The sequence below is a fragment of the Taeniopygia guttata genome, chromosome 5 (genome assembly GCF_048771995.1).
Source record: "Taeniopygia guttata chromosome 5, bTaeGut7.mat, whole genome shotgun sequence".
NCBI lineage: Eukaryota > Metazoa > Chordata > Aves > Passeriformes > Estrildidae > Taeniopygia > Taeniopygia guttata.
The window spans coordinates 12886380-12900884 of record NC_133030.1 but is presented as its reverse complement, the minus strand read 5'-3'; the positions used below and the strand labels follow the sequence as shown (position 1 = coordinate 12900884).

Below are 14505 nucleotides of genomic sequence, written 5' to 3'. Positions count from 1 at the left end.
AGAGACAAAGAGAGGTCAGTTGTGTGCGGTCCAGAGAGATTGTATTGCCTGAACGGTTGCAGGGACAAAAGACCCTGGGCCACTGCCCAGGTACAGTTTTATACAGCAAAATTAAGAGATAAGGTCTAAACAATAGAGACAGTGTCCAGCATGGGCTCATCAGAACCACCCCAGGGGTCAGGTCCAATGGGAACTGCTCAGGGATGGAGAGAAAGGGGTTTACAGAAAAATACTGAAGCTAAACTTTCCCGAAACAATGGAGCATACATAAGTGTATCTTTTCCTCATACCTAAATGTATCTTTACCTCAGTTTCCAATTCCCAAGGCCTTTCTAAATCCCTTCCACCACATTACCGCGCCAGTGCGATAGCAACACACAGAAATCAAAGGAAATTCCTACACAGGAGCTGCTTTCCTGCAGCGCTGCACAGCGAGGGATGACTTCCATGGGCAGGGCCAGACCTCCCTGGGCACAGGGCCCCACCGCGCTGCCACACACGTGTCCCCAGGGCTGTGGCATGGCCAGGACATCCTCATGGCAGTGTCACCGTGGCGCTGCTGCCGACATCATCATAGTCCGTGTTCCCTGGGCTCGGATCTGAGAAGTCTGTTGTTGCTCCTGGGGGACATGGAGGGGAGCAGATCCCACCTTGGGGACAGCACGGAAAGGTGCCTGAGGGGCAGGCAGCTCCCTGTCCCCGCTGACGGACCCCACCGGGGGTCAGAGCACAGCACCCATGGATCTGTGCTGGGGCCCTGCCTGCCCCCACACACAAACCCTGCCCTGGAGTGGCTCTGCAGAGGGGACAGGGCAGCTGTGAGCCCTCTCACCTGTGGGGAGGACACAGATCGATTTCTGCCGTGTCACTCCCTCAGAGATGTCCCCAGTGCTGGGAGCAGGGGCCTCCTGTGGCACATCCAGGACATCGTCGTAGCCCTCCGGGGTTCCTTGCTCGGGCCGGGCAGGGGGATCTGGGAAAATCAGAGGGGTCCATGGCAGTGACCAGTGTCCCTGGCAGGGCTCTGGCTGTGCCACCCCCGCCAGCCTTTCCACTGGGCAGCTGCTGTTGGCCCTGTGGTCCCACAGGGAAAGGCGATGTCTCTCTGCACACTAACAAGGGGGGAAGGATTTGTCCCCTCAGCCCCCCAGCCTGGGTGTGCCCCCTGTCCCCAGCTCTCCCTGCTGGGCTCCTGCCCTGTGGCCCTACCTGGGGCGGCCTCGGTGTCACTCCCCTCCACGCTGTCCCCGGTGTAATACGGCAGCTTCTTCACCCGTCCCTCCGACAGGGAACCTGCAGGGGACAAACAGGGACTTGGGGGTGGCCACAAGTGGCTCTGCAGGTGACAGAACCTCACGCTACAGAGCAGGGCTGCTGTGGCACCCAGGGGCACCCACAGCCCATGGCCAGGAGCCACAGCAGGGCCACCAGGACCCGGAGGTGCCGTGGGGCTGTCAGGCAGAGCCTTCACTCCGAGCACAGCCGGGGCACAAGGGCGGCACCAACCTGGGGGAGTGGGCACCTCCTGGTACTCTGGCACGGCTTTGTAATCCAGCTCCTCGTAGACAGCGTTGGAGATGGCATCTGCAGCTCTGCCAGGGCCTGGAATCAGATGCAGCACTTACCTGGGGCCCTGGGCCCTGTGGGTGGCACCGGGATCACCCCGGCCACCTTCAGAGCTGTTCCACAGGACAGGAGCCTCTGGACCCCCAGACCGGATCTGTCCCCACCCCCATCCACCGGGACCCACCTCGGCGCCGGGCACGGGCACGGCACAGCAGCAGGGCCAGGGCACCCAGGGACAGGCACAGCAGCGTCCCCAGCACCACGCACAGCACAGTGGGCACAGGCACAGTCCCCACGGCCACTGCTGAGGGCGATCTGCTGGGGACACCTGTGGGGACACAGGCAGGCAGTGAGGGGAGGGGGACACCAGCCAACCTGCGGTGGGGGATGCAGGCACGGGCAGAGCTACCTGTGCTGGTGGCACCCTCCGGATATGGGGTAGTGTGTCCCTCAGAGGTGCCATCGCCGTCCTCCTCACACTCCACTTGGGCGTAGCCGCCGGTGCCACAGCTCTGCAGGTGCCAGGGGGCCGAGGGGCACCCCCAGAGCGAGCGGGCCCCGTCCTCACAGCCCACCCAGGCCAGCCACGCCAGGGACGGCTGCTGGGTGGGGACAGCTGAGACCCGGCCCCGGTCCTCACAGCCCAGCTGGCGGCAGACGGCGGTGCCGGTGCCGGTTCTGGTGCCGTCGGCGCAGACGCGGCCCCAGGTGCCGTTGTAGGACACCTCCAGGTACCCCCGGCAGCGCCCAGGGCCTCCTGCCAGCCGCACCGAGAGCTGCTCTGCAAGGGGTGCGGGGGGGTCACGGCACGGCCGGGAACCCCCCGGGGCCTCTGCCGGGCCCTGACCTTGGGGTGCCCGGCACCGACCTGAGCAGACGGCCCCTGCCCCGCCACCGCGCCCGCACTCGCGCCGTTCCGTGCGCCCGCATTCCCAGAGAGACTCCTCGGAGCCGGAGCAGTCGGGCACGTACGGCCACAGCGGCCCCGTGCCGGCACCGAAGCGCGCCCGGCTCGGGGCCTCCAGTGCCGTGCCACAGCCCAGCTCCCGGCAGACAACGGCGGCGTCCTGCAGCTCCCAGCCTTCCTGGCAGACGGAGCTCCAGCTGCCCCCAGAATAGACCTCCACGCGCCCGGCACAGCGCCCCGAGCTCCCCGCCAGCCTCACCTGCCGGCTGCCTGTGGGCCGGGAAGGAATGGGCTGGGGGGGCTGCTTGGGGCACCCGCACCTCTGGCCCTTCTCGGGACACCCACCTGAGCACGTGATGTAGCTCCCATGTGGGATGTCAGCTGGTGCAGTGGTGATGAAATCCTCTTCATACAAAAAATAATGATCATCAATTGTCCAACTGGTCAACCTGGTGGTCTTGTCTATGATGGTTCGAACCACCCTTCGTATGATGGACCTCTCCTTATTGTTGACATCCCGCAGTTTGATCGTACCACGGACAGCATCAGTCCTGTCCAGTTCTCCACAGCCCAGCTCCCAGCACACTTCGTTGAAATTCCGTACGAGCGAAACCTCTCCTGGCACACGGCGCCAGGCCCCAGTGGCTATGGCCAAATCCAGAAACCCATCACATCGGGACTCGCCCCCTACTAGCCGCAATGACTCGACACTGCCTGTAAAATGGTCAGACTCAGTCCTTCATCGCAAAAGTTCCCTGCATCCACTGCTGCCAATTCTTAGCAGGCTCCCAAAAGCCCTTAAGGCTCCTCGCAGAGCCGCCTTGCACACCTGAGCAGTTGACGGCGGCGGCGTTTCCGGGCACACAGGGCGGCTTCCCCAGCACGGCCACGGGGCACTCGCCCGGGTGCCGCTCGCTCCCGTGGCAGCCGAAGGCGTCCGGCCGCAGTGTCCCCTCCCCGCTGCCGAAGGAGCCTCCCGGGGGCACGCTGGAGGCGTGGCCGCAGCCCAGGTGGCGGCACAGGACGTGCGCATCGGCCAGGTCCCACTCGCTGGCGCACACGGATCCCCACGTCCCCCTCACTGCCACCTCCACTCGCCCGGAGCATCCCGAGCTGCTGTTCCCCAGCCGGAAGCCCGTGTAGGCTGCGGCACGAACAGCGGTCAGGGGGGCCATGCCGCAGGGACCCCATTAGCTCCCGCCATCCCCAGCACTTACCGGAGCAGATGACACTGGCAGGGCCGGCGCAGGCCTGGCTGTGGGGCAGACGCCGGGCACACGCACTGAGCAGGGACTCAGTGCCATTGCACTGGAAGCCACCGTCCCAGAATGACCCTGATCCTCTCCCAAATCGAGCGCTGCCAGGGATGGCGAGCGCCTCACCGCAGCCCAGCTCCCTGCACACCACCTGGGCCGCCTTCATGTCCACCTGATCCTCACAGACACCGACCCAGGCCCGGCCCCGACGCACCTCCAGACGCCCGGCACAGGCTCCATCACCTCCGACTAGCCGGGAGAATCCTGCAGGACCAGTGTCAAGGGATGTGCAGGCAGTGCCCCGTGCCCCCATAAGCCCAGCTCCTACCTTGGCAGACAACAGCCGTGTCTAAAAAATGGTCACTGCCGTTATAGGGTCCCCAGCCGCGGATCTCACAGTCCCAGAGCGTGGCCTCGTCCCCCCTGCAGTCCACCAGGACCAAGCTGACGAGCCCATTCCCCATGCCGAAGGTGTCACGGGCGTAGTTGGCTTTGGAAGCCGAGCCACAGCCCAGCTGCTGGCAAACCACTTCGGCGTCCTCCATGTCCCAATCGCCGTCTGCCACCGAGCCCCACTCTCCCTGCAGCTTCACCTCCACCCTCCCGGCACAGGGACTGCTGCCGCCTGCCAGCCTCAGCTCCACGGCATCTGCACAGGGGCACCGGCACGGCTCAGACCTGCCCAGGATGCTCCAGCATAACGTGGCTGTCCCAGCACCGCCAGCGTGTCCCCTCACCTGTGCAGGTCACCCCCACATCCCGCTCCTGGCCGCAGAAGTGCCGTCCCCATCCAAAGTGCGGACACTCCACCAGCGAATTCTCGGTGCCCAGGCAGAAGAAGGGCTGCAGCCAGATCCGCCCGGTGCCCTGCCCGAAAGGGGCGTACGGGGACGCCCTGGCCACCCGGCCACAGCCCAGCAGCCGGCACACCACCGCGGCCCATCGAGCTTCCCAGTCGTTGTCGAAAACGCACACGGAGCCCCACTCACCGCCGTGCTCCACCTCCACGCGCCCGGCACAGCGCCCGCCGCCGCCCACCAGACGCAGCTGCCCGGAGCCTGCGGCACGGGGGCTGCTGAGCCGGGCCCGCCACCGCCGCGGGTCCCGCTCCCGCCCGCCGCCACTCACCCGCACACAGCCGCACGCACAGCAGCAGCCCCAGCGCCGCCACCGGCCCCATGGCCACCGGCCCCACGGCACCGGCCCCACGGCCACCGGCCCCGAGCCGGCGCAGCCGGGGCAGCTCCCTCAGCCCTGCGCCCGAGCCAACGCAGGCAGCAGCACCGGGGCAGCCTTTATCAGGCGCCTCATCTCCCGGCTGCGGGGCCGCGGCCTCCAATAACCTGCTCCGTGCCCAAATATGAGCCTCGCCTGCGCTTCTGGCGTCACACGCTTCGCCACAGTGGGCTGCCACCCGGATGTCCCCGGGGGGAGACAGCCCCCCCACTGCACCTGCCCCGCGGGGGCCCTGCCTCCATCCCCCGGGCCTCCAACGGTGCTGCTGGAGCCCGACAAGAGCCCTCCTGGCGGCGACGACAGCCTTCAGCCCACATCCTACCGACACCTTCCCCGGGACCACATCTAGCTCGGGCACCTGCGAAGTTCAAAGGCCCCACGCTCGGGGCGCTCCCCTCCCGGCAGCTCGCAGCCCCCGCGGGGGGTGGCAGCAGCCCCCGGCCCCGCGCGGCGCTGCCAGGTGCCAGCTCCCCGGTCCCTCGCGGCGGCGCTGGCACATGGCGCTGCTGCCGCGGCTGCGGCCCCGCGCTCGCCTCGCCGCCAGGGCAGGAAGGAGGCGGTCACCCCGCGGCGGCTCCCGGCGGCGCCGGCGACCGCACGCGCCTCCCGACGACCGCGCTCCGCCGATAACGCCGCCGCTCCGCCGCCCCTGCCCCGCCGCTCCGGCCCCTGCGACTCGGCAGCCGCGCTCCGCAGCGAACTGCCCGCTCTCACCCTGCACCGCACTCCCTGCCGCCGCTTTCCCCACGCACGGATCCACTCGCACCGCGGACACCGACGCCCCTTCCAGCTGCGGCTCCTCTCATTCACGCTGGCCCCGGAGCTTCCCGGAACACCCGCTCCGACATCCACACCTCACGTTCCCTCACCCCTTTCAGCCCAGCTTTCCCATGGCACAGTCGCCTTTCTCTCCCTCCCTAAACCCACTGGCTGCTACCGCAGGAATACAGAAACGACCCCAAGTGCTTCCTCCCAAGGCTGTCCCAGGAAATATAAAAGGGTTTGGCTCCCTCACATTGCAAGCCCCAAAAAAATCCACACTAAAGTCTCTCTTCCTCCTGATCCCCGTATCCCCCTGTCACTCTCATGGGGTCCCTCACCTGGCCGGGATCCCGCTTTCCCCGACCATTCCTTACGCGATCGACCCGAACTTCCCGGACTCTCGTCCCGGGCTCCCCCCGGAGCAGACGGAGCAGCGGGAACTGCCGCTGCTCCCCACCCGGCGGCACCGCAGCGATTCCCCACGGGCAGCACGTCCCGGTCCCTCGCCGCGGCGGCGGCGGCGGGAGCTGCCCTGCCCCATCCCCCCGCGCTGCCGGGCACTGCGGCACCGGGCGCTGTCCGGGGCTGCTCCGCTCACACACGCCCGCACCGCGCCGAGCCCGCACCGGGCCAGGGCGCTGCGGGCCGACACAGGAGGGCAGCGGCGGCGACCTGAGCGGGTGGGCGGCTGCTGCCTCGGCCACAGGGGACAGGAGCTCTCCGACCCCACGGATACCTCCGCGGGCCCGCGGTGGGCTCGGAGGTTCTTTCCCGAGGGCTCTGGTCGGGCTGCGCTCTTGCCGCCTCACCAGCCCCTGCTGCTGCCAGGACCTCAGCCGCTGCTCCGCCCTTCCCACCTGCAGCAGCCGAGGGAGCCGAGGCCAAAGCCCTCCTTGCCTGTTTCCCAGCTCCCACAGGCCGGGCAGCTGCCGGCTGGCGGGCGCCTCCTGCCCAGCCCCGGCTGCGCGGCTGCTGCAGGGGCCCCGTCTCACCTGCCCGGGCCGGAGTGACAACGAGCTGCGAGCCCACGGCGTCCTGCAGCTCTGCCAGCAGCTCCGGCATCCCGCCTGCCCGCTGCGGAGCCTGCGCTGAGTGAGGGCCCTGCCACCTTCCCTTCCGTGCCCGCCATTCCCGAGCCGGGCAGCGCAGGCTGCGGGACAGGCAGGGCCGCAGCGGCATCCAGCCTGGCTCGGCACCTCCCTCCCTGTCGGGGTCACTGGACAAGACCCCGGCAGTGTGAAAGTCCTTTTTCCCTAGCCCGGCCGCTGAAGAAGAGGTCTGGAATGCTTGAAGCCGACTTTTCAAGGTTGTTTATTTTTCCTTATCTACAAGAGTTTCTTTCTGACCTGCCGAGGTTCAGCTAGCACAGAAGCCGTGGCAGTCTCCTTCCCGCCCCAGGCAGCTCCCACGTAATATATGCAAATTTATATATGCTGTGTTTAGAATTCCCGTACCAATACCTAAAATCTACGTTAGAAAAAGTGTCCCTGTCCTAAACCAATAGAAAAGTGTCACTATCACAGCAAGACATGGAGGACAAGAAGAAGGAAGAAGAAGCTAGGGCACTCCCAGGTTCCCCCATCTTGTACCCCTGAATTCCATTCTAACAAATCCCAAAATTCTACTTTTCCACCCTATATCAATTTCCTTATTACATCGTTCAAACCGTTTTAATTTTAATTCCTCATGTAAGGTCGGCAGCCTCTCCTAGGGGCTAAAGTGGAATCCACAGGTGTTTTCCATTTGCTGCCAAGGTTCCTGTGCCCTTTGCCAGGGGCTGGAGTCATCCAGGGCAGCCAGAGGAATGCTCTGGACTCCGACAGCTCCCCTTTCTCGTTGCACCAAAAACACCTCTCTGGCAGCCCTGTTCATGGCTCGCCGCACACATTGAAAAAGGCATGGAAAAATAAGCAGAAGACTGGCAAGCCCTACTAAAATATAAAAAGCCATTTTCAAAAGTTCCCTCCACAATGGTGAGAGGTCAAAAAAAATCAAACTAATCATTCAACCAAGATCCAGTAAATTCTCCAAATTTGTCTATACCTTCCTGCAATCGCTCCATGTTTTCATGGATTGATTTCAAATGATCTGACAAGTTCATGCAGCACATGCCTTCAAATTCTTCACACCCGTGCCCATGCGTCAGCAATAAATAACCGATTGCCGCTCTGTTCTGAAGAGTTGCCCGTCTTCCACTGTTGACATCTGTTAGCACGTCACTCAGTGCAAGAGAGACAGCACGAGCGTGTTTGCTCAACCAACACCCCATCCGATCCAGGTGAGTCACGGCTACCCCTGATGCTGCTTGTGGCGAAAATATTGCAGCCACATTTCTCTGAGCCTTGTTCCATGTATAAGCATTATCATCACACTTTGGATCATATTTTTTAATATTTCTTTTCCCCCTATGCTTTTTCCCTCTCAAGATTGTCAAATCGGGTGGTAGCAATGAAAGTTTTCCAATGCTGCCACCGCCTGTGGCATTTGCAGGGATAGCAGGCCAAATCCTGTCCCCACAAATGAAAAAGACCCCTTGTGGCAATTGCGCTGGGGCTTGGTGGGATGGTCTGTTTGACACCTTGGTGTAATTACACCAAGAAGAGGCATTTCTGGAAATGAAATTATTTGGGGCGACATCTATCATTTTACTATTTGTTTACATCACTCCTGAAATGCCAAATTCTATACAAAAATTCATTGTCACTGAACCAAGAATTTCCAATTCTTGAGGTTCAAAAGGAACCATTGGGAGAAATTGTGTCCAAACCTCCCATCCGTCCACAGGATTCGGAATGACCTGTGAAACCTTGGGAGGGATGTTCTTTGGAATTGGCCATTCACTCACTGGCAAGCCCAGAAGACATGTTGAACACGTTTTTTTCAGTCTTGAACGTGTCAAGCAGATGGTGTCCAAACCTGCTGCATTGGCCAAAGTTTCCCAAACGTTTTCTTTTGGTTGGAGCATGGGAAAATCTGCCGAATTACCCAAGGCAATGGAATTGCCTAAGGCAATTGACAACAGAATGAAGCACACAAACAACATTTTGACTTTGCAAGGCAATGACACCCATGTCCTGAAATTCTGGATTGAAGAGATGTTTGTGGATATCCTCTCACGTCTGCGTGCTTGCCTCTTTGTTCTCAGATTCAGCGTCTGCTTGCATCAGAGTCCGGCAGGGTTTCACGTATCTCCCGAAACCCACTTCGGTCCTCGCCCAATAGCGGCGGCGTCTGCAAAATCAGTCCAGAAGCTTTCCTGGTCTCTGTCCAGCAGATAACAGGTGGAGAACACCCAGGGCCCGTGGATCTTCTCCTTTCCGAGTCAAGTATGAAGAACCTTGCTCTCTGCAAGGGTTCGAGCCGTCCTCTTTAGGGAGTTTTCTAGTCGGGCTAGGGTCAGATGTTCAGCACTTCTGGTGAGCTCCGTGCCCACCCAGAGAGGCCAAAACTGTCGGGGTCACTGGGCAAGACCCCAACAGTGTGAAAGTCCTTTTTCCCTAGCCCGGCCGCTGAAGAAGAGGTCTGGAATGCACGAAGCCGACTTTTCAAGGTTGTTTATTTTCCCGTATCTACAAGAGTTTCTAGTTTCTCTGTGACCTGCCGAGGTCCAGCTAGCACAGAAGCCGTGGCAGTCTCCTTCCCAACCCAGGCGGCTCCCACGGTATAAACCCAAAATTACGTGTACCGTGGTTACAATTCCCATACCAATACCTAAAATATACGTTGGACAAGGTGTCCCTATCCTAAACCAATAGAAAAGTGTCACTGTCATGCCAAGACATGGAGGACAAGAAGAAGGAAGAAGAAGCTAGGGCATGCTCAGGTTCCCCCATCTTCTACCCCTGAATTCCATTCTAACAAATCCCAAAATTCTACTTTTCCACCCTGTGCCAGTTTCCTTATTACATCATTCAAACCATTTTTGCTTGTAATTCCTCATGTAAGGTCGGCAGCCTCTCCCACGGGCTAAAATCGAATCCAGAGGTGTTTTCCGTTTGCTGCCAAGGTTCCTGGGCTCTTTGCCAGGGGCTCGAGTCATCCAGGGCAGCCAGAGGGATGCTCTGGACTCCGACACCTCCCCACAAGCTCCAGCACCTTCTCCTCTTCTCCTGCCTCCTCCACGCCCAGGCTGAGCACGGACGGCTTCAGCCAGGCCCTGCTGCAGGAACTGGACGCCCTCCGGGCTCTGCAGCCCGCCCTAAATATCGGGAGCCTCCTGGAGCACGACGTGCCGCAGCCAGGGGCCATGGCCCGGCTGCCCTGCCACCGCGGGCTGCTGCCGGGGGACAGGAAGGCGCTCCCCTCCTTCAGGAGACCTCCCCTCCTTTAGGAAAAGTCCTTCCAACAACCAGAGCCCTTCCCAGCCCAGCTCTCGGCGCTGAGAGTGGGGCTGAGCCTGCCCCACCCGCGGGGCACGGGGAGGAGATCCTGCGGCACCTGCGGGGTGGGCTCCGGCTCCTGCCCTCTCCCTTTTCCCCTCGCTGTTGCTGGCATCGCTTCTGTGCATTTGGCAGCGATAAATAAAGGCCCTGCAGACAAGCCCAGCAATCCTCCTCTGCCCTCCCCCCTCAGCCCACCATCCCCAGGGATGTGTTTCTGCTTCCAGTTCCTGCCTCACATTGCCAACCAAAAGCGTACATGGGATGGAAGTGCCAGCCCCAGAATGAGCTTCCAGGCCTGGGAGTGAATCTCTGACCAGTTTGGCTTTTAATAGGAGAAAATGAAAATTTACGTGAAATCAAAGGAAATCCCTACACAGGAGCTGCTTTCCTGCAGCGCTGCACAGCGAGGGATGACTTCCATGGGCAGGGCCAGACCTCCCTGGGCACAGGGCCCCACCGCACTGCCACACACGTGTCCCCAGGGCTGTGGCATGGCCAGGACATCCTCATGGCAGTGTCGCCGGGGCGCTGCTGCCCACATCGTCATAGTCCGTGTTCCCAGGGCTCGGATCTGAGAAGTCTGTTGTTGCTCCTGGGGGACATGGAGGGGAGCAGATCCCACCTTGGGGACAGCACGGAAAGGTGCCTGAGGGGCAGGCAGCTCCCTGTCCCCCCTGACGGACCCCACCGGGGGTCAGAGCACAGCACCCATGGATCTGTGCTGGGGCCCTGCCTGCCCCCACACACAAACCCTGCCCTGGAGTGGCTCGACAGAGGGGACAGGGCAGCTTTGAGCCCTCTCACCTGTGGGGAGGACACAGATCAATTTCTGCCGTGTCACTCCCTCAGAGATGTCCCCAGTGCTGGGAGCAGGGGCCTCCTGTGGCACATCCAGGACATCGTCGTAGCCCTCCGGGGTTCCTTGCTCGGGCCGGGCAGGGGGATCTGGGAAAATCAGAGGGGTCCATGGCAGTGACCAGTGTCCCTGGCAGGGCTCTGGCTGTGCAATCCTTGCCAGCCTTTCCACTGGGCAGCTGCTGTTGGCCCTGGGGTCCCACAGGGAAAGGCGATGTCTCTCGGCACACTAACAAGGGGGAAAGGATTTGTCCCCTCAGCCCCCCAGCCTGGGTGTGCCCCCTGTCCCCAGGTCTCCCTGCTGGGCTCCTTCCCTGTGGCCCTACCTGGGGCTGCCTCGGTGTCACTCCCCTCCACGCTGTCCCCGGTGTAATAGGGCAGCTTCTTCACCCGTCCCTCCGACAGGGAACCTGCAGGGGACAAACAGGGACTTGGGGGTGGCCACAAGCGGCTCTGCAGGTGACAGAACCTCACGCTACGGAGCAGGGCTGCTGTGGCACCCAGGGACACCCACAGCCCATGGCCAGGAACCACAGCAGGGCCACCAGGACCCGGAGGTGCCGTGGGGCTGTCAGGCAGAGCCTTCACTCCGAGCACAGCCGGGGCACAAGGGCGGCGCCCACCTGGGGGAGTGGGCACCTCCTGGTACTCTGGCACGGCTTTGTAATCCAGCTCCTCGTAGACAGCGTTGGAGATGGCATCTGCAGCTCTGCCAGGGCCTGGAACCAGATGCAGCACTTACCTGGGGCCCTGGGCCCTGTGGGTGGCACCGGGATCACCCCGGCCACCTTCAGAGCTGTTCCAGAGGACAGGAGCCTCTGGACCCCCAGACCGGATCTGTCCCCACCCCCATCCACTGGGACCCACCTCGGCGCCGGGCACGGGCACGGCACAGCAGCAGGGCCAGGGCACCCAGGGACAGGCACAGCAGCGTCCCCAGCACCACGCACAGCACAGTGGGCACAGGCACAGTCCCCACGGCCACTGCTGAGGGCGATCTGCTGGGGACACCTGTGGGGACACAGGCAGGCAGTGAGGGGAGGGGGATCCCAGCCAGCCTGCGGTGGGGGATGCAGGCACGGGCAGAGCTACCTGTGCTGGTGGCACCCTCCGGATATGGGGTAGTGCGTCCCTCAGAGGTGCCATCGCCGTCCTCCTCACACTCCACTTGGGCGTAGCCGCCGGTGCCACAGCTCTGCAGGTGCCAGGGGGCCGAGGGGCACCCCCAGAGCGAGCGGGCCCCGTCCTCACAGCCCACCCAGGCCAGCCACGCCAGGGACGGCTGCTGGGTGGGGACAGCCAAGAGCCAGCCCCGGTCCCCACAGCCCAGCTGGCGGCAGACGGCGGTGCCGGTGTCGGTGCGGGTGCCATTGGCGCAGACGCGGCCCCAGGTGCCGTTGTAGGACACCTCCAGGTACCCCCGGCAGCGCCCAGGGCCTCCTGCCAGCCGCACCGAGAGCTGCTCTGCAAGGGGAGCGGGGGGGTCACGGCACGGCCGGGAACCCCCCGGGGCCTCTGCCGGGCCCTGACCTTGGGGTGCCCGGCACCGACCTGAGCAGACGGCCCCTGCCCCGCCACCGCGCCCGCACTCGCGCCGTTCCGTGCGCCCGCATTCCCAGAGAGACTCCTCGGAGCCGGAGCAGTCGGGCACGTACGGCCACAGCGGCCCCGTGCCGGCACCGAAGCGCGCCCGGCTCGGGGCCTCCAGTGCCGTGCCACAGCCCAGCTCCCGGCAGACAACGGCGGCGTCCTGCAGCTCCCAGCCTTCCTGGCAGACGGAGCTCCAGCTGCCCCCAGAATAGACCTCCACGCGCCCGGCACAGCGCCCCGAGCTCCCCGCCAGCCTCACCTGCCGGCTGCCTGTGGGCCGGGAAGGAATGGGCTGGGGGGGCTGCTTGGGGCACCCTCACCTCTGGCCCTTCTCGGGACACCCACCTGAGCAGGTGATGGCCATCTCCTCCACGCTGCTGTTCAGCGCAGGGCCCATCCCTGAGACATCGCCCCTCTCCTCCAGCTGGTCATCCATCTCCTCAGGGCTGCCGGTCAGTGCAGAGCCCACGTCCAAAACGCCGTCCATCTCTTCAGTCCGGATGTCCACCAGGCTGGGGCTGCTGCTCAATGCAGCAGCCGTACCCAAGGCAGAGTAAACATCCCTGGCTTGGCCACAGCCCAGCACGGAACATACCGCGTTGACATCCCATGACTTCCACTGCTCCAGTGGCACACGGCGCCAGGCTGGGCTGCTTATGGCCTCCTCCAGCCGCCCATCACACAAGCTCTGACCATCCACCAGCCGCAGGGTCGTGACAAAGCCAGCACCTGCAAATTCAGCAGCAGAGCCACGGAGCTGTAGCACCTGCCTCAGATGGAACTTCAGTCCAAAATATATCCGGTATCCACTGCTGCCAATTCTTAGCAGGCTCCCAAAAGCCCTTAAGGCTCCTCGCAGAGCCGCCTTGCACACCTGAGCACTTGACGGCGGCGGCGTTTCCGGGCACACAGGGCGGCTTCCCCAGCACGGCCACGGGGCACTCGCCCGGGTGCCGCTCGCTCCCGTGGCAGCCGAAGGCGTCCGGCCGCAGTGTCCCCTCCCCGCTGCCAAAGGAGCCTCCCGGGGGCACGCTGGAGGCGCGGCCGCAGCCCAGGTGGCGGCACAGGACGTGCGCATCGGCCAGGTCCCACTCGCTGGCGCACACGGATCCCCACGTCCCCCTCACTGCCACCTCCACTCGCCCGGAGCATCCCGAGCTGCTGTTCCCCAGCCGGAAGCCCGTGTAGGCTGCGGCACGAACGGCGGTCAGGGGGGCCATGCCGCAGGGACCCCAACAGCTCCCGCCGTCCCCAGCACTTACCGGAGCAGATGACGCTGGCAGGGCCGGCGCAGGCCTGGCTGAGGGGCAGACGCCGGGCACACGCACTGAGCAGGGACTCGGTGCCATTGCACTGGAAGCCACCGTCCCAGAATGACCCTGATCCTCTCCCAAATCGAGCGCTGCCAGGGATGGCGAGCGCCTCACCGCAGCCCAGCTCCCTGCACACCACCTGGGCCGCCTTCATGTCCACCTGATCCTCACAGACACCGACCCAGGCCCGGCCCCGACGCACCTCCAGACGCCCGGCACAGGCTCCATCACCTCCCACTAGCCGGGAGAATCCTGCAGGACCAGTGTCAAGGGATGCGCAGGCAGTGCCCCGTGCCCCCATAAGCCCAGCTCCTACCTTGGCAGGACACAGCTGTGTCCCAATAATGGACGCTGCTGTTATAGGGCCCCCAGCCACGGATCTCGCAGTCCCAGAGCGAGGCCTCGTCCCCCCTGCAGTCCACCCTGGCCAGGCTGACGAGCCAGCCCCCTAGACCAAAGGTGTCACGGGCATAGTAGTCTTTGGAAGCCGAGCCACAGCCCAGTTGCTGGCAAACCACCTCGGCGTCCTCCTTGTCCCAGTCGTTATCTGCCAACGAGCCCCACTGCCCCTGCAGCTTCACCTCCACCCTCCCGGCACAGGGACTGCTGCCGCCCGCCAGCCTCAGCTCCACGGCATC

The 14505-nt window shown here is 63.5% G+C and overlaps 1 protein-coding gene across 1 annotated transcript; it reads right to left on the bottom strand.

Moving 5' to 3' along the window:
• Positions 1-19: 19 nt before the first annotated feature.
• On the bottom strand, positions 20-14234 carry LOC140684220 (scavenger receptor cysteine-rich domain-containing protein DMBT1-like). The gene is made up of 22 exons (XM_072929419.1): positions 13817-14234; positions 13429-13743; positions 12900-13283; positions 12516-12824; positions 12057-12428; positions 11832-11975; positions 11588-11683; positions 11291-11374; positions 10914-11054; positions 6102-6943; positions 4858-5323; positions 4467-4787; positions 4058-4378; positions 3691-3993; positions 3303-3617; positions 2819-3187; positions 1976-2743; positions 1751-1894; positions 1507-1602; positions 1210-1293; positions 833-973; positions 20-650 (listed from the first exon to the last, which is right to left on the bottom strand). The coding sequence occupies exons 1-22, from the start codon at positions 14166-14168 to the stop codon at positions 535-537; spliced, it is 6483 nt and encodes a 2160-aa protein (XP_072785520.1). The 5' UTR covers positions 14169-14234; the 3' UTR covers positions 20-534.
• Between the last annotated feature and the right edge of the window lie 271 nt (positions 14235-14505).